Consider the following 19148-nt stretch of genomic DNA (forward strand, 5'->3'; position numbering starts at 1 on the left):
TGCTTGTGGGTTTCCCATGGACATCTGGCTGACCACTGTTCGTACAGACTAGATAGGCCTTTAGTCTGATCCAGTATGGCTCTTCTGTTCTTATGGCTCTTCTTAAGTACCTCTCACTGCCCTCAGCATGATCATTAAGCGCTTTTAAAATGGTGCTGTCTATCACCACCTCTGTATGTATAATTTTGAATTGAGTTAAAATAAATCAAGTCCATCAGAACAAAGATTTTCAACATACTGCTACAACATTCACAAGGACACTTGGATCACACAATCTATTTCAGCATATGGGAAATGAGCTCCACCTCCCAGCATAACATGACAGCTAATCGGTCCCTTCCTTTCCTCTTAAACCTTACTAGATGAATTAATTTGATCACAAGCAAGGAACCTAATCTTCAGTGGAAATGCCATCTATAGATTTGTATTTGATGACTTCAATCCCAGCCATGATTATTAAATTAACTAGTAAAATGCCTGTTTACATGAATTTGTGGGAAGGGGAGGCCCTGCTTGGCACACTGACCCTCAAGTATAGATTCCCAGTTAGTGGAGCTATGTAGATCTTGCCTCCAACGCAAGTTTGATCCCATTTGCATCACTTTCTCCACCACCACCACCCCAGCCCACACCCACAGCAGCCATTCATTGGAGAAAGCAAAGGGATGCACTTAGCAACATTTCTGGGGCAGAACAGAACCTGCCCCTGCTTCCAGTATGTAGGTGAGGTTTTGCCATTGCCCTGCCCCTTCATCTGCATATTTCTACTGTGGGTTCTTCTTTTTTGATGTGATGCACCAAAATGGAACCTTGGACCTTTAAGAGCATGTCTGGGATTGTTTTCATATTGTTACACTTCATCTTTAAACTTCTTTCAGTAATCTTCAGTATTTTAGGGTCCATGGATTTTTTCCTGAGAATCTTAAAACTTTTCCAGATTCCTCAAACACTTCCTGCTCTTCTGATTCAATGTTTCAGATCCATTCCCAAAATGATTGTTTGCTTGCCTGTCTTCCTGACATTTTCAGGCAGCTTTGTATTTCTTGTATTTTGATAGATATGTCAGTCTAATGTTACAGTCGAATATTAATGACTATGCAATATGTTCATAGTAAGCCATATTGCCAACTGTTATTAATGAGGACAGCACTAGGGACTTCAACCTTCACCGTGCCTTTTACACCAGCCGAAGAGTGAATCCATTAAAGCCATAAATATTTTAGCCTGTTCTAAAGTTGCAGAACAAAAATAGTCTTTCCCCAATCTTCTGTATTGTCTATGATAGCAATCTAGATTTAGTTTAAGCGGTTTTGTTAAAGAGATGATTTGGTATCTGCTGGTGGAAAATAGGCCATGTATTCACTGCAGGTGAATGTGCTTACTTTAAAGTGGTGATGGGACACTGCATTTGTTTTCATCTTTTAAAATGCTCAGCATAAAGTTGCATCAGGACATCTGCTTCATCCGGTGCTCCACTCTTACTGTGTTTTTCAAACTGGACTCCTACTGCAGTCATTTACTGATGAGATCAGTAATGATGGACAGAAGCCCCATGGTAATGCTGTCCGCATTACCAAACATCACCTTCAATGTACAGCCATAGCAGGAGTGTCGGGATTATTCTAGATGGTGATCAATAAGCCCAATTGGCTATGCACAAACTGAGAGTATGACCTAGAATTAGAACCCATCCCAGAATTCACTGCAACGATTCCACAGGGGCTTCTGGATGGGCAAACAGATGCGGAAACAGCTCCTTGAGGATAGGAAGTTTAACATCCCCAGGCTTATTGGAGGGGTACATGGAACCTGCAACAAAAAATTGCCATGTGGAGTGCTCCTTTTCAGGGTTCCAGTGAGCCAGCCATGCCCTTTTCCAAGATATTCCATTCCACTCCCTCTTCACCCCCATTTTTCATCCCCCCGTCCCCAGACACTCAGTGTTCTCTGGCCACTGAACATGCTCAATCCTCATTGGGCTGTTTTGAATCCCCCCAACCTTTTAGAGATTTTTTTCCTAAAGGTTTTTTGCACTTCTGCAAAACTTGGGATTTCCCCAATTCTGCCAATACCCCATACCTTCCTGTTGTACTTGGACGGCACGATTTTGGCTACATAAGGATCAGCTCTCAACGAATGAGTTCATTATTACCTTGTGCTCCTCATTCATTCTGGAGAAACAATGCTGCCCAGATATAATATGGCCATGGTTTTAGGATGGCCACATTATCATCTTCCTGGGACCCTGATTCCACCGCCTATCCCCGCCCCCCAAAGCCCTCTCTTAACCCTTCTAATGTGAATTCAGAGACCACATTATTTATTTATTTATTTACTAGTTTGCTTATTTGAAACATTTCAGTAAGATACATTCCAAGGTGGCTAAGTCAAAATAGCTTTGACGCTGTTTCACTTTTGCCAGATCAAAAGTGACCTTTTGTTGGTATTACCGAGCAGCTATTTTATTTTGCTGGTTAGGCCAATATTCATTGCCCTCAAATACCTGGAGGAGAAACCTATTCTTTCCACGCTCAGAAACAGAAAAAAACACCACCATGAATTATAGTTAAGCAGATTCCAATAGGAGACAATCAACGAACCCGAATGCTTTGCTGAACTTGTTATGGCTTATATTCCAGCGTAGCAGACTCTTCCCAAGGCTTTCCATGTGTATCTCCTTCATTAAATAATTGTACAAAGCCACCTGGTGGTAAAAAAAAATGGGGAGATTTAAATCACACATGTTCCCCACCCTTCCACCTGCTTCTCCCCAACCGTTTTTCTCCTGTTAGTGTTCTGTGACTAGTCCGGCAATAAAACTTGCCAGGTGATAAGTGGTGGTGGGGAAGTGGTTTGAGGAGGAGAGAGCACAGGTGGAGGCATGGGTCAAGTTCTCCCACCGCACATTTTAGGATTTGGCACAACCTACATTGGCTTGTGCCACCATCATGTCTAGTCAACATGTCTAGCTGACTTGAGTAAAATCTTTGCTAAATCCTGTACTGGGCACATTTACTAGATCAGTGACTTTGGGGGTATGATTATATGATAAACTTAAAGACTACAGACAATATCAGACAAAGAGTGAACATGCAAGGCAATGTCTTGACACCTACCAACAACAGGGGGTTGTATTAATCACATCCTCAAATTTCCCAGCCACCCCTCAATTTCATTTTTCCGTTTGAAATCCAAGAAAATGATTAATGGATCGACTGAAATTCCCAATTTGCACGAATTCCGGAAGCATAGCCAACGTGTGAGTCTGTCCCAGCAAAAAAACAACAAAGGGCTTAAGACTAATTTATTGCTGTGGCCAAAATGTTGGTCCCTGAAAGTTTATGCCACAATAAATGGTTTAGCTCTTTAATCATGCAATCCTATGCATGTCTACTCAAAGGTAAGTCCCACTGTTTTCCATGGGTCTTACTCCCAAATAAATATGTATAGGACTGCAGCCTCAGTTGCCATTAGTCTTATCCTTGTTATTGTTGTTGACACTACTGGCCACATACATAAACATTCACATGGCACATCTGATGTTGTTAGTACATCAGTTCTGGAAGAGGAGACCCATGAACCCTACTGCCTCCTCAGGAGCTGCCTCTCTGCACAGCCATGAGCAAAATGAGATCTATTTTTAAAATACTTTGTAGTGTCGCATCTTAACAGGAACTCATGCAGCAAGTATAGCTTTGACTCAGCTGCTATCTTATGATTGAATCCTTATTTTTCTTTATGCCTTTAACCACAAATATGAAAAATTAAAACTACTGTGCTAAATACTGCTTCTAATTGCCCTCCTTATTGTCTGCAGACACCATTGTCTACATGTGCTGCACACTAATCCGATGTTTCTTTCTATGACTTTAAGGGTGCGGTCCTGTGGGGATAGACAGCCACCTCCGAACTCAAAGGCAACCGCCTCTCCAATGCAGGGCAGGAGAAGCACAGAGGGGATCGTTCCCTCCGCGCTTCTCCTGCCAGGCATTTGCAGCTAGACACCTGATTTCGGCTGCCTAGCCGTGGGAAGGCGGAGTGGGGAAGGAAGCTTCTGGAAGACACATAGGATGTGTCGTATGGGCATTTCCACCTTCCCCACCCTGGAATGCCCTGTTTGGGCCGCACCACACTCGGAGAGGAGTGCGGAGCTGTTCCCGCTGCCTCACAGGCAGCGCGAAAGGGGGGAAGGTCAGTTCTCTGGGAACCGACCTCGGAGCGCAGGCTCCAAGGTCAGTTCCTGGAAAACTACATAACCTGTGGCCATCTAGCCATTGACAAGCAGCCATAGGATTGCTCCCTTAGCCGGTTAAATTTGGCTTTGGCTTTTCTAGCCAATCACTGGCACACTTTAGAAGAGAACCACGTTTTAAGAAGTAAAAACAAGGAGTCCTTGTAGATCATGGATGAAATCCATATTCCATTGTCGTTCATGGCAAATTTCCCATTAATTTTAATAAAACTGCTTTGCTCCTTATGGTGAGTTGATTAATTTGTTTTTACTTACCCAAAGAAGAAATTCAAGACTTTTATGAGCAAATTTCCTAAAAACATATAACTCTTCTTCAGTGAGGAAAAAAAGGCTTCTCTGTAACTGTGAACTAGTGTGCTGCAATATATAGTATGGTGCAGTATATAGACCCAGTCGTTTTATATCTAGATATTGATATACATACATACAAACATGCCCACACACAGCCCTTCTTCCAAAACAATTCAGTACATCATAAGAATTGTAGAATCGTGTACTGTTTTCATCTTGTGAGCCACCTTAAGGTTTGGTAGCCTAAAAAGCGGCCTAAATGTATTTTAAATAAATAAGAATCCTATCAGATGGAAGACGTTTCTTGACGGAAATCTGCGTTTGGCTACTGTGAGTTAAAGGTCTTTCAGTTTCAGCAAGAGTGATGGAAGACAGAGGGCTGAGTTATGCCTGCACCCACTGCTGCTGACAGTTGTGGTCCTAAGCAGTAGAAGAAATTATGGAAAATGGAAGGTAAGGTTTTGCCATCCTCCTGATTAGGGATGTACGAAAGTCACTTACCTTTTTGCGGATTCTGTTCATGGGGGGGGGAGGCATTCTGTCCTTCCCCCCGGAATCCTCGACGGCCAGCTGTGCTCCAAGGCGGCTCCGTGGAGCAGCCAGCCAGGCCCAGGCCAGGGCCGTCCGCAGCCGGATTTCCAGCCGCCAAGGGCTCTGAGTAAAAAAAAAAAAAGCGTACGCAAATGGTGGTGGCTATGGCCGCCGCCATTTGTGTTCCTTATTTTTCGCCGTCTTAGTCTACGTCAATATTTACGTGGGCGCTATTTGCATCCCCTTCTTTTCTTCGTCTTAAGTCTACGTAAATATTGACGTAGACTAAGACGGCGAAAAATAAGGAATGCAACGCGTTTTTTTTGTAAAAACCCAGACGTGATAGGCTACGCAAGTCTTTACGTAGCCTATCACATCTATGGGGGGGGGGGAGAAAAAGACCAGACTGCAAATGGCGGCGGTGGCAGCCGGTCGGAAGACCAGCCGCCGCCGTCGCCGCAGCCACCGCCGTCCGGAACATCCACCCCAGGTAAGTCTCGTCCCGGGGGGGATCCGCGGGGGGCGGGGGGGTGGCAGGCCGTTCCGTGATGGATTTCGGGGGGCCTCACCGAGATCCGTTGCGGAATTCTCTGACATCCCTACTCCTGATGGCCACTTCTCATTAGCAAATGTTCCCTCCTCCCTAGCCATTTCTGTCTTGCTCAGCCTGGTTTGGAGACTGGTTCCTTGAGACTGCAGACTCTGGCTTCATCCATTGGCTAGAGAACCGAGGGCCACTTCATCCATTGGCTAGTGAACCGAGGGCAGGGACTGTCTTAATATTCTCTTTGTAAGCCACTCTGGGGGCCTTTTTTGGCTGAAGAGTGGGGTAAAAACACCCTAAATAAAGAAATAAATTCCCAGTCATTGGGGAAAAGCGGCAGGATGGAGGGTTATATGGGAAAAGGAGTGGGTGAGGTAAAGCACACCTCTTCCCACTCACCATGTCTCCCCTTTAAATGTAGCCCTGCTCTTGCTCTGCATGGCAGAGGCAAAGATCAGGTCTCAGGAATCCATTTTTGTTATTGAAGGCCTTGCATTCCCACCTGTCTTTCAGCCTCACCTAACTCATTGGTTTATCATGAGGATAAATGCACCGACAAATTTCTCAAGCATTTTATATATCAAGAAGTGCTAAAGAAAACGTTAATAATGAAATATTCCAAGAGAAAAGAAAGGGAAATTTGACCCAACTCAAAGCAGGATTCAAAACTCTGGAGGCAAAGGAAACAGGGCCTTTAGCAAGACCACTTCTCAAATTTTCATTTTATTCACAGGTGCATGGAGCTATTGTAAATCTTTTTGACTTCATAATTATCATCACGAGAATGACCTTGGATGAAAACTGTAACTTGCATGGGAAAGAGCCCACAGTCAGAGAACTCAAGTGCTGACGTAGCTTACTAAAATGGCCATGCTGCTGTTCAAGGAATCAACACTTGTAACGTGAATGTTCCAGATGAGCGTCACATATCAGGCCACATTCATGGTTATTTTGCAACACAAATTAGTTAACAAGGTAGGAAAATCATAATGCGTGAAGTATCCCCCAGGCTGCCACCAAGATGGAAACTCTATTAAAATGTAAAAATTAAACCTAAGATGGGAGTAAAGAGGAAATAGAGCAATTTATGATAGCAAATCAATTCCCGTTCCTGGTTCATGCTACAAAATAAATTGAAAAATTGAAGGGCCCAGAACAGTTGATCTTTTCAAGATAAATCACCTTGATTATTTTCTGGCGATTCCTTACCATATTATAAATATATTAACAAAGGGTTTCCTCTCTCTGTGCTCAGTGAAATGTACTTTCAGAATTGTTGCCTAAAGGATAATGGTGGAGGGTACGATCCAGAAAGCTGCCTAGAACCACATAAAGGGCTTTGGCTAGCCCAGCTAATTTTTTAAAACTTTCTTTGAAAAGCCGACCCCTATGCCATATCACACACAGCTTTTGAAACTTCCACTACCCAGCCACCCAAATGTTTGCTACATTGTTCAAGAAAAAACAAGTCCAAAGCCCCTTGAGCTCACAGAACTGGTTTTACAATGCTTGAGATCCCAGCTTTAGAGTCAAGGAAGATGCATTGACTGTTTCTCAGGTAGGGTGGCCCTGTGTCCTACTTTACAGAGGACAGTTCTCTATTTGAAGGTGTCCACTAATTGAAGGGCTGTCCAGTCCAGGACTGGTTTAAAGATAAAGAACCATCAGAAGGAAGAACCGGGACCTTGAAATTGCCCATCCAGTTAGCACCTGGACAGCACACTGAGCAGGCACACAGGTCACCCAGTCGCAGTCCTCCCCGCTATGGTAAGCTTATTACATTTTTATTTAGATTATAGTAATTATTTTTAGATGTACATTTATACATAAAAATGAGCAAATATGCGTCACTTTTTTACCTCTTTTTTGGCAATGCATACGTGGCCACCCAATTCTCAGGTTGTCATTGGGCCAGATCGGACGATACATACCTGGTGTCATACCTATGCATGATGGGAAGTGAGCGGTATCTTCTCTCCATATCCACATGGCTGTTCTGCCTTCGATGCCACCAGACAACCATGCATGTGTGTAACTTTTCAATAGGTCATAGACATGTAACATTTATGTATTTATTAAGATATATTTATCCCACCTTTTTAGAGCCAAGCCCTCATAAGGTGGCTTGAATTATGGAGTTGGAGGGGGTCTTCTGGGCTATCTAGTCCAACCCCCTGCTCATGCAGGAAATCCAGAACAGCACCTGTACAGTCTCTTCTGGAAGATCTTCAGTGTGAGAGAGCCCACCAGCACTCTAGATAATTGGTTCCATTGTCAAACTGCTCTTACTGTCAAGACGTTTCTCTTAACATTCAATTGAAATCTTCCCTGCTGTAACTTAAACCTGTTAGAACTAGTCTTGGATTAACAACACCACAGTAAAAATCAACCTAATGTGCATAGGCCTCGACTGCTGTCCCTGATAAATTATTGGAATGGATTGCATAATCTAGCTCGCACATGTTGGATTTTCTGCAAGTACACCCTATTAGAACATTCTACACTGGTTGTGTCGGAAGTGGGACAGGTATGCTGGATGGGTGGGAAGGGAAGGCACATTATTCCTACCCATCACACACTGAGGAGCAATCCAAGTATGTATTGTCCAATCTGACCCACTCTCAAAGGAAACCTATTTCTCTGCCTCATGTAACTTATTAGAAATAAGTTCTCATGTTCATTCTGATTATGTGCATCCAAATTACTTTTTGACAATAGTTTTTACATCATGCATCATAGCAACTCTGTGGTAAACAAAATAAGGTTGAAGACTGGCAGACATTCTGAAGTGTGGTGAAAGTGATTTGAACACACCTTTGCTGAATTTCAAGGCAGAGAACGTGTGTTCAAAACCAAACCAGTCCCACCAGACGTAGGATGCATGTCTGTCATTACCCTTAAAATACCAGCAAGCTACCAGCTGAATTCTTCATTGGAGAACACAATTATGTTGTTCAAGGGGTTCAGAACAGCTTTTGCACACAATTAAGTCATATGTGCGTTGAAGACAGCATCTCTGCAAACTGAACTCCTGTCATCCCTCAGATGGGAAGGGGGGGGGGAATACGGAGGGCTGAAACAGTAGCTGTCAGCCCATGGAAGTCCACCCACAAAAACGTGGCATTTGCTGTCTAGGAAAAATACAAATAAAAAACAGCCATTTTGAGAGAAGTCCCTCCGGTTATTATTTATTTTACAAGACTTGCTGAAAGGGTATCAAGTCTCACCACAGTAGCCTGTAATATATCATTTTCCAGAAAACGCAAAGGCGGGCAACAAAATAGCAGTTCTGTGAAACACACACACACACATCTCGAAGCTCACATTAGTGCTTTCCTTCACGTTTGCAAGAGGGGAAATAATATGTGTATAAGGGGGGAGGGGACTGGAGGAAGGTCAGTGGTACAGCTAGGACAGGATCCCAGGGGGATGACCACCACATGTGTGACAGACTGACAGGTGACAGGGGCAGTGGCAAACAGGCTCAGTGTCAGCAGCTCCACCAGTGTGGGCATGCTGGGGCCCACCAAGGCTGAGGCTGGTCTCTGCAGCAACCTCTCTATTCCTTCTTGTTTAAAAAAACATTTTATAGTTAAGGGCTGGCCGGGCACGTACATGGTTACAGAGGCTCTCTTTTTTTAATTCCCTTTTTCTGCAACGAAATGGTGCTTATTCCCAAGGAAATGTGTTTGCTTGGGAATCAGGGCAGCAAAAGCAAATTCCATGTCATTCCTGTAGTTATGATGGTGCTCTGATCTGAGTTTAAAATGTGGAACTGCACAGGCTCAGAGTGTTGTTGTTTTTAATCGGGGACGGCAAACAGTTTTTTTTGGGGGGACGGCAGGCGGGCAGGTTGCTCTACCATGTCAGGAATGTATAACCAGCTGTGGAAATATTAACGCTAATACAAATGACCATCTAAAGCATAAACACACATACTGTAAAACAATTAAGTCCAGGGTTTAGACTTAGCTAGCCGCACCACTGGGGACGGGAAGCAAGACACATGTGACTTTGTTCCAACAGGCACAAGAGAAATGTGATAACAAAGCTGCGAGAAGCTCTGCTAGTACACCCACTGCTCTGTTGTTCATGGCCTTTGTGTTGTGTTCATCAATTCTGTGTTGATGAATTCAAGGTTATTTAGTGTTGGAGGCAAAAAATGCCAAGAATTCGCCCATAAATTTAGAGCCAGGTTATTGGCATGACAGCCAAGATTTCCAGACTGCAATGCATTACTTACTAAGGCCATCCCAGTAGGACCTGGCCAGACCAGTGAGCACTGAGAGAGGGCTGGACAGCGTAGGGATGGCGGAGAATTCCGCCACGGACCCCAATTAGAATCCGGCCCCCCGGAGCCCATGGCGGAACGAAAAACTCACCTTTGCCACCCGGGGGAATCCGCATGGGGCCGGATCCTATCTGCTGCCGGCTGGCCACTGCCAGTCGCTGCCGCCTGTCCCATCCGCTGCTGCCTGTCTTCAGATGCATATGGCGTCCGCTGCGCTGGATACCACTTATGTCTGAAGACCAGCAGTCCGGCAGCGGACGGACCCAGCCGGCGGCTCTGAGGACTTGCCGCAGAACAGAACCAGCCAGGGAGGATTCCAGGGGGGAGGAATGGATCGCCTCCCCCCCGCGGACCCCCTGGCGGACTCGGAGGTGAGTTCCGTACACCCCTAGGGCAGAGGCTCCCACAGTGGCTGTAGCAGCTGTCAGAACTAATAGCTTCTGCAATCCCACTGATTCTGCAATCACACTTTCTGTACATGCGGAGATTCTAATTAGGGCTCTTGCGTGGACCAGGGTGGTGAGTGACAATTTCTACACCTGTCAAAAACATGTCAGAGATCTTTACCTGTGAGATCTTTTTTCAGAGACTGTTAGTTGGGCCCTTTAAATAGGAATACGGACTTTACAAAGCCTGAGTCAGCACCCATTATTTCAAACATCTCGTGCTATTCTGGAGATATACAAAGGGGAATGAGGTTTCCATGGTCAGTAAACACTGCCATTGGAAGCAGAAATTAAAAACATCATTTATATTATTTTTACCACTGAAAATTCATGTAAGTATTTTTATTACTTTATTTATATTTATTACTTTATTTTTATAACATTATTTATGTTTTCCCTAAAACTATGATTTGGGGACTTGCAATCCTTTAATTATATGCTGGTATTTTTTTTTAGGAACACTCCCAGCCTTGAAGATTTGAGAGGTCCATTGTAGGAGGGCATTTTTTAGCTTTATTATTCCTTTAGTAGTTTGGTTCTCATAAGAACTTCAGTTATAAGTCAACGGGTAAATTCTTGCTGAATAAAAATAGTCATTCCATTTGGTAACCTTATTTTCCTAACCAACATTTTTATTTATATTCACTTGTTTATTTATTTGTGTTAAGTATTTGTGTGTATAATTTTTTTTGTAGTTTGACCACTGAGGAAGGGAGACCTGTGTCGAAAAGCATTTGGTCATTTTATATTATTTCATATTTTGGTTGCATTGATCATTTTAATCTGTGTTTTTCTAGAAAATAATTTCAGTATAAAGATTCCAACAAAGAGTTTTTAATTGCACTAATTTGTGGTGCATCCCAATTCACTGTTTGTGTTTTGAGCAGTTGGGATACATATCTCCTTTGTGTTGGCAAGATACTTCAAAAGACCAATCACTGCATTTTTTGTTGTTTTTAAAAGGGGTTCCTGGAGGCGTCATCATATAAACAACTCTTCTTTAAAAAAAAAAAAACTGTATGCATCGGCCCCACAAACACATTCAATATTTCTTTTTCAGACACTCTTTACTTATCATATCATGGGTTCCCAGATCAAATAAAAAAGAGGAAAAAGAGTATGAATTTAGCAATAATAATAATATTCTATGGAGCTATGATATTCTGGAATAAGACTACTCACCTTAAGATAAAAATTGTAACCACACCTTCAGCTTTCTACTGCTTGATTTCTTACCTACTTGCCTTGGGATAAATTGTGTGTGTGTGTGTGGGGGGGGTAATTCAGACAGCAAGTTTCAGACAGAGCCTGGGTATGGGGAGAGAAAGCAGGCACATGCGTCTCCTCGTATGTCCACTGCAGCTAAATTATCCTTTTACTTTTTGTCCTACTTTCCTCACATTTATGGCCCAGTACCATCCCTCAGCTTTTGTATGAGGGATCATGGCCAATAAGGGTTTCTCCAGAGTTCAGTTTTCTCTCCAGCCCAATATCATGTTGTATTGCTAAGCCAGAAGTAAGGGATGCACCAGTGCAAACAAGAGGTACTCAGGCCTGTATCACATCTACATTGGTGGGATGGGTTCTGCTGAGAAAGCAACCCACATGCTGGCTCGGAATTATAGGAGATGCAGTCTAACACATCTGGAGGGCACCAGGTCAGGGAAGGCTGCTGTCAGAATAGACAATACTGGGCCAGATAGACAAATAGTCTGACTTGGCATAAGGCAACTTCCTACATTTCTCAATAACCAACCACCATCCATGCTCTAACCCAGTTATGCCACATTCCTGCCTGCAGTATCAAATAGGTGGTGGGGAAACAGACCCCATAACCGGGGGGGGGGGGAGGATTCCTATTTAACCCAACAGGCAACTGGTTAGTCCTCCAATGCAAGGCCAAGGTCAGGCAGGCACCAAGTTCAGTGAAAGGAGGACAGGGAGGTGAGTGTGGCTGGCTGAAAAGAATTCCCATGCACCTCCCTCACACAGGCAGATGGCACAACCATATCATGCTATGCTCTTGTCTCTCTCCCTCCAAGTCTTCTAGGAACATGCAGCCGTTGCTCTGCGGGCAGTGGAAAAGAAGTGGAATTCTGCAAAAATGCTTTCATTCTCTCTCTCTCTCTCTCACCCCCCCCCTCACAAAACCACCTACTTTTTCAGACAACACTTTTACAATTCATACACTCCCCCACACAGAGAAATACATGAGTCTATGCATATCCTCTTAGAAGGGTCTCTTTCGCTCTCACACTCTTGTCTCTCTCTCAGACACTTTTGTTAAAACAGTACCTCACACGTGCACAAAGATTCTCATGTGTGGCATTCAGTGCAGAAATGTGCACTTTGTATCACAAACGGGGACACACACAATGGCCCCCACTCTGTGGAACTCCCTCCCTAGGGAACTCCACCACACCCCCTCTTTAATGAACTTCCGCCACGTGACGCACGGAAAACTATTCAGGCAGGCATCTGGGGTGGGTTAGGGTACTTTTAAATAAAGTTTTAATATATAATTTTACTGTTTTAAATTGTTCCCTTGTACATCACCCAGAGTGGCTGGGTGACTGGCCAGATGAGCAATGAAGAAATTTAATAAATAAATAAATAGCCTTTCACAAACACAATGCTTTATCACACGCATACCGCTGTCGCGCTACTCACGTCCTATCCTACACAATTAACATGGACGCCGGTGGGCACACAGGCCTAGCGTATGTGTGGTGCGAGGCGTGTTAAAAAAACGGCAACCATGAGGTTGTTCCATGCAGCTGTCATCATGCTTAAAGTGGAGGAGCTGGCATGCTGCATTAATGTACGGCAGCGTGGCATACACCCAGGGCATGGGTTAACACTGGTTTGTTAACACTGCACACGTAAGCTGCGTCACCAATTTTTAACTATACCAGTGTTACTTTTAAATCAGGCCATTCCCTCACTGGGCTCCAACATGGGATTTGTTGCTAAAAGAGGCGTGGATGTCCACTTGCTTAGCGGGCTTTAATAGGGAATTAAACAAAGGCATGGGCAGGCCTGTCAACACCTACATGCTTAACTGTGGGGTGGCAGGTGCGGGGCTACAGCCTGCCCTGCCGCTGCCCGCCCGCGTGTTTGCTACACATGTGGAGAGAGCCCTTGTGCGTGTCCCTCTGGAAGTGCCCCCCCCCAATAATCTTGCTGGCCACTGAGGAAGCCACGAGGCTGGACTGGATGCCTCTTCTCGGGTCTGCTGCGCCACGGCGTCGGGGCAGCCTCCCGGCGCCTGTCCTCCTTCCGCCCCGCCTGCGTCTGCACGCGTCGCCTCGGCTACAGCCCCAAACCCCGCTCCACTGAGGGGAACTGGCTGCGGAGCGCACGCACGCGCACACGCGAGCGCACCGTCCGCTCGGGTCCCAGAAAGAGGCGCCCGCGGGCCTCGCCGGCGCGCCCGGACGACGCCGAGGCCCGAGCGCGCCACCGCTGCGCGCGCAGCGAGGCCGCCTCGCCCGGCTCCCGCGACGAACGCGGCCCTGTTCTGCAAAGTGCCGCCCGGGGATTTGGCGCCAACGAGGGAGCTGAGGGAGTCGGGGCCGAGGCGGGCGCGGCGGCTGGAAGGGGGCGGCCCGCTTCGCCCCCTGCCGTGCTCGGGGCGCGCCTCCTCCCCGTCTTTGGCACACTGGGACGCCCCTCCAAGCGCCGCCCCGCGGGGCCTGCTAAGCACCTGCAAGCGGAGGCGACGGGCGGGGGGAGCCGCAGAAGCGCACCTGCCTCCTGGCAAACGGGCGGCTTCCACCCTGACGCCGTCCCTCAGGCGGAGCACCCGGCTGGTCGCGCGGCCTTGCGACCCGCTTGGCGTCGTCTTGCATCTCTCATGCGCCCGTGGCGGGGCGGGAGTGCTCCTCCCCTAGGGCAGCCCGATCCTGTGGTAATACTTACTCGGAAGTGAGAGGGCTTTTCCCTGGGTTGTGCGCAGAGGGCCGCAGCAGCGCGGCTGAAACCTCCGCACGCGTACCGCACGCCGAAGTAATCGCACCGCGCTCAACCCGAGCTGCCTAATTTCGGGCTGTAGCCTGACTCTGATGTCTCGCACACGCTAAGGGCCCCTCCCCTTTAGATGTAAGTACATCCCCCTTTGTGCGGCACACGCCTAACTGTTTCAAGAGGGGTCGCCATGTTAAATCAGCCCGGCGCGGCAAAAACGAAGAGTCTGGTGGCACCTGCAAGACGAACACGTTTATTCTGGCATAAGCGTTCGTGGAGGGCACTAGCCACTTCCATCCGATTCAGGGCGCAGGAAAGCTTCTGCCGGAATAAACGGTCTTTCAGATGCCACCAGGCTCTTCGTTGTTCACACTTTACGCCGTGTGACTGATGCCCTCCCTCGCCCGACGCCTTTGTGGCTGTTGCTGCTGCTGGGTTTTGGTTCTGCGTTTGTCTGCTTCTGCAGTTGCTCTTAATGCGTCTCCCGGCTTCGTTGATCTCCGGCCCTGGGATCCAAACGAGAGCAGCCCAGAGGCCCGCGGGACTTCACGTGTAAGATCGCAAGGCAAAGGCGGCTCTTTTGCAAGGCGGCGGCGGCGGCAACAGCAGCGCGAAGAGCAGCGGCAGAAGGCAGCGGAGGAGTCGGGGACAGGGGCGCCCGCCTGCCTCGCAGAAGCCGATTGCTGGAGCCATGCTGGAGGCCGAGCGGAGGCCGAGCCCGCGAAAGCGCCTCGAGGCCGGGGAGGCGAACTGAGACGCCCGCGGCAAGCACTGCGCTGGCTTCGGAGCTTGCCGCCGCGTGTGCGCGCGTGCCTCCGCGTGTCCCTCTCCCAAAGGATCCTCTCGGAGCACGGAACTCACCCCGCCCCCCTCCTCGCTTGCTGCTTAGCGGAGCAAAGGGCTCCGATGACCTAGGAGAGCTTGGTCGAGCCATGCGACCCGACGACATCAACCCTCGGACTGGACTCGTGGTGGCTTTGGTCAGCGTCTTCCTGGTGTTTGGCTTCATGTTCACGGTTTCTGGGATCAAGGGCGAGACTCTGGGCGACATCCCTCTCCTGGCCATCGGGCCGGCCATCTGCTTGCCCGGCATCGCCGCCATCGCCCTGACCAGGAAAACCGACGGCTGCACCAAGTGGCCGGACTCCCGCGGCTCCCCCCCGTGCAGCTGCTGCGGCCGCAAGCAGCCCCGAGACAAAGACGGCCTGGAGCTGCTGAGGACCCCTTCGGACCTGGAATCGGGCCGGGGCAGCTGCGACGAGCTGGCCCAGAAAGCCCACGCCGCCGAGGACGGGAAGGCGAGCTGCAAGGCGCGAGGCGGGGACGACTCCGTCTCCACCTGCACCACCATCACCGCGGCCACGGGGGAGTGCAAGAGCTTGGTCCCCAAAGCGAGCCAGGAGGAGATGCTGAGATACTTGGAGAACTGTTACCCGGAGATGCCCGGGAATGTATTCGTGGCCGAGGCCACCCCGTACAGTGCCTTAGAGGAGCGGCAGGGATCTCCGGTCTTGGAAGGAGCCACCGCCGCCGACACCGAGGACAACATTTTCGTGGCGCCGCGGGACAGCATCATCGTCTGCTCCTACAAGGAGAGCAGCCCTTACGACAGGTACTGTTGTTACATAAACCCCAGCGAAGAAATCAGCTCGGATCACGAGGCGATCGTCTGAAGCAGCCCTGGCTGATGCGGCGCTTTCTGGCCCCTTCGACTCTTTTCTTTGAAAGGAGTTGGCCGCGTCTTTCCAACAGCAACAATAATAACGAACGCTCCCAACTTCTGGCTCTTTTAAAATAATAAGATTAATACTGGCTGGTTTTGCAATGCATGGGACAATCCTCATAGCTGTTTACTTTAAAAACCTGGTATGTGACTGATACTCAAACCTTTTGTGCCTGAAATACTTGATTTTATCCTATTTTTTCCCGTTAAAAGTAACAATAAGCATGTTTAAGGAGAACATCACTCTTTTCTATGATGACTTGTAAGCGATGATTCTTACTCTTTTGTAATAACATGTTACAGGTAGTGCAGGAGTGGGGCAGAGTGAAAATTCCAATGGACTTGCAAATTAATTGTAAGGCAGAAGTCAAATGTCTGAAGCACCTCTGGTTTTGTTTTGTTTTTTAACTCTCTAAAGATCTTTGGAGTTCTGCCTCTCCCTTGACTTGTGCAAGCACTGATAGGAGGCAGGGCACAGTTCTCTTTTAAGATGTTTGAGGCTGTGAGGAGGGGGACATTGTCATTGTCATCATCTTACGGATCAGGTAGGTAAGTTCAGAGGCAGTCCCGGGTGCACAGAAGTCAAAGACTGAAAACAGTTGTAACAGGGAAGAAAGACAGTGGGAGAGTTAGTAAGAGAAACCATAAAGTTCACACTGGCAGCAGAGATGCTAAAAGTGCAGATATGATTCCTTTTTTGGCTATTATTATTATTATTAGTAGTAGTATTTATTTGAAAACATTAACATAACACACATTTACAGCTGGTAACCCTTCACCCCCCGTAGCATATTCAATATAGTTTATTATAAGTTACATCATCATTCAGGCTGAAAATGCAATTGGGCAGAAAACTAGCCTTTTCCCCTGTAAGGTCTCCAGTGAAATTCATGTGAAATATAGTGGATATTTCACTGGAGATATTTACAACGGGATAACTTTTCCAGGTTTTGCCCTTACATCTGATTTTGGCTTTAAAAAATAGTGGGTGGGTGGCAACATTTTTGGGGGAAATCCGGACAAATTGTCTCTTTTTGATAGCAAAAGCACAGGTAGGAGAAGAACTGTAAGAATAAAAGTCATGGTCGTATACCAACAACAACACTGATAATTTTTAAACAACAAAATCTGATTCTCTGACTTAAGCCTTTACTGTGACTGCTTGATCTCCTCCCTCTGTTCTGAACACTGACTGAGTGTAAAGTGTAATGCCTTACATTTTAGTGTAAAATGTAATGTAATGCATAGATGTCAATCAGGACTTCCCATGTGTGTTTTTTGTCTCCTGCAGCTCAACCCTGGCTTCTCCTCACTTTCTCAATAATTTGGCAGACAAACTGGCCAGTAAATCAAATACCTCCTCCACATGCTTCAGGTGTGCTGTCCATCTTTTTATTTCTAAGGCATCATATTCATAATCAAATTTACATTCACCCCTTTAAAAAAAAAGTTAAAACATTGAAAACTGCCTCAGGTAGGAGAGAGGAGGTGGGTTAGTAACATCAGTGTTATGTGCACAGTATGCTGTGTAAACGCATAGAACCACTTCCCCCTGAGCACAGTCCAGGTGAGAGAATTGTACGCTTAAACAAAACATAGCGAGTGCCCTTATTCCTCTACAGTAGGCTCACCATGCAAATTATGTAAGTCTCTATATACACATCTCTAGAGTGTTTGGATATGGTCTGTGGAATTCACTTCCACAAAATGTGGTGATAGCCAATAGCTTACAGCACAATCCTATACATGTCTACTGAGAAGTAAATCCCATTGGGCTCAATGGGACTTACTCCCAGGTAAGTGTGTATAGGGTTGTAGCCTTAGATGACGTTTTAAAAGGATTAGACAAGTCAAGGTCTATCCGTGGCTATTAGCTATGGAATCTCTAGAAACTGGCCATTATATATTTGAATGCTGGGAGGCGGGGGCAGGTGTGGGGTGGAACAGAGGAAAGCCACCACCTGCATCATGTCCTGTGAAATTCCAAAGGTACATTGTGGTTGGCTGAGGTGTTGAACAGAATGCTGAGCTAAACGGATGCTGCAAAGCATTCTTTTATCTTTCTTTTTTTAAGAAAATGCAGCTACTCTTATGCAATGACAGAGCAGATGGATCTAAAAACCAGTTCTCATCCAAATCAAGGGATAAATCCTGATCAGTTTCCGCTGGAGTCGGGTCTTTGTAAAAAATGATGGTGTGTGTTTTCCAAACTGTAGATCTTTTGGCAGAATACTCTGGAAAAATAATTTGGATCTGAAAAGACAATACTATGAGATTTTTAAAACTAGTGGGACGATCCTCCCAAGGTGAAGCCATTTTAGGCCTCCTTGATTTTATTGGGTGTATTGAGCATGTTCTTAAACTGCTCCAGTTGAAACCAATGAGGCTCAAAATGACTAACTTTGGCTGGGTATGTGGTATGTTTTCCTAAAGAAAATGGTAAAGAAATAATTGGTTTGCATTTTGGCACAACATGGACTGTGCATTGATTCAGTCTTAGTCGTATTAATGGAAACAAGAACTTCCTGATGACTCACCACAAAACATAGTACTTTGTGAGTTCCTTAGAGATTACAGGGAATGAATCAGCAAATCCCATGTACATTATGTTTCTGTATCATATATGTGCAATATAAATGGAATATTCTATTTGAGATTTTATATATGTTAGCTATTTAATCTATGCAGGAAGCCTTCCAAAGGTTAAATGTGAGGAACAATATATTCAATAAATTCAGAGTAATTTGTATTTCTCAGGTTTTCTGTAAGTTTTTCTGTCGAGCTTGGTTTCCATCATTGATCATGAAGTTCCAAAAGCTTCTTCCTTTTATAAATGTTACTATTAACTCATGTTTTAATCACACAACATTTACTCCAGACAGGTTCATTCAACTGCCCATTATCCACCCCAGCTGAAGGCACAGGATAATCCTGCAGAAAGCGATGCCCAGTTTTCCTCTGAGAGAGCTTGATTAGCCATGCAACCCTTATGCGTGTGACACTATTTAGCGGAGGTAGACAAAGAGTGTCGTCAGGCTTCTCCAGGGCTGTCTCGTTTTGGGAAACATTGTTACCGACAGTTCTTTCAAGGGGGATTATCAAAG

At 46.2% G+C, this 19148-nt stretch overlaps 1 protein-coding gene and 1 long non-coding RNA gene across 3 annotated transcripts; one reads left to right on the top strand and one right to left on the bottom strand.

Moving 5' to 3' along the window:
• Positions 1–2300: 2300 nt before the first annotated feature.
• On the bottom strand, positions 2301–14474 carry LOC146352683 (uncharacterized). Its single transcript, XR_014787815.1, has 3 exons — positions 14277–14474; positions 5045–5197; positions 2301–2704 (listed from the first exon to the last, which is right to left on the bottom strand). It is a non-coding gene; the product is annotated as an uncharacterized LOC146352683 (long non-coding RNA).
• Positions 14475–15253: 779 nt separating this feature from the next.
• Positions 15254–15994, top strand: TMEM215 (transmembrane protein 215). Of its 2 annotated transcripts, XM_084832152.1 has the most exons (2): positions 15254–15601; positions 15692–15994. In XM_084832152.1, exons 1-2 carry the CDS (start codon positions 15254–15256, stop codon positions 15992–15994), a joined length of 651 nt encoding a protein of 216 aa, XP_084688278.1. The 2 variants fall into 2 exon arrangements, with proteins under 2 accessions (XP_084688278.1, XP_084688277.1); XM_084832151.1 differs by having other exon boundaries at positions 15254–15994.
• The last annotated feature ends 3154 nt before the right edge of the window (positions 15995–19148 follow it).

The sequence above is a fragment of the Heloderma suspectum genome, chromosome 2 (genome assembly GCF_057233095.1).
Source record: "Heloderma suspectum isolate Gila_16-S chromosome 2, 16-S_ref, whole genome shotgun sequence".
Lineage (NCBI taxonomy): Eukaryota > Metazoa > Chordata > Lepidosauria > Squamata > Helodermatidae > Heloderma > Heloderma suspectum.

Bases quoted from the DNA above. Each gene is read 5' to 3' on its own strand.
- TMEM215 (XM_084832151.1), top strand. From the start codon at position 15,254: ATGCGACCCGACGACATCAACCCTCGGACTGGACTCGTGGTGGCTTTG.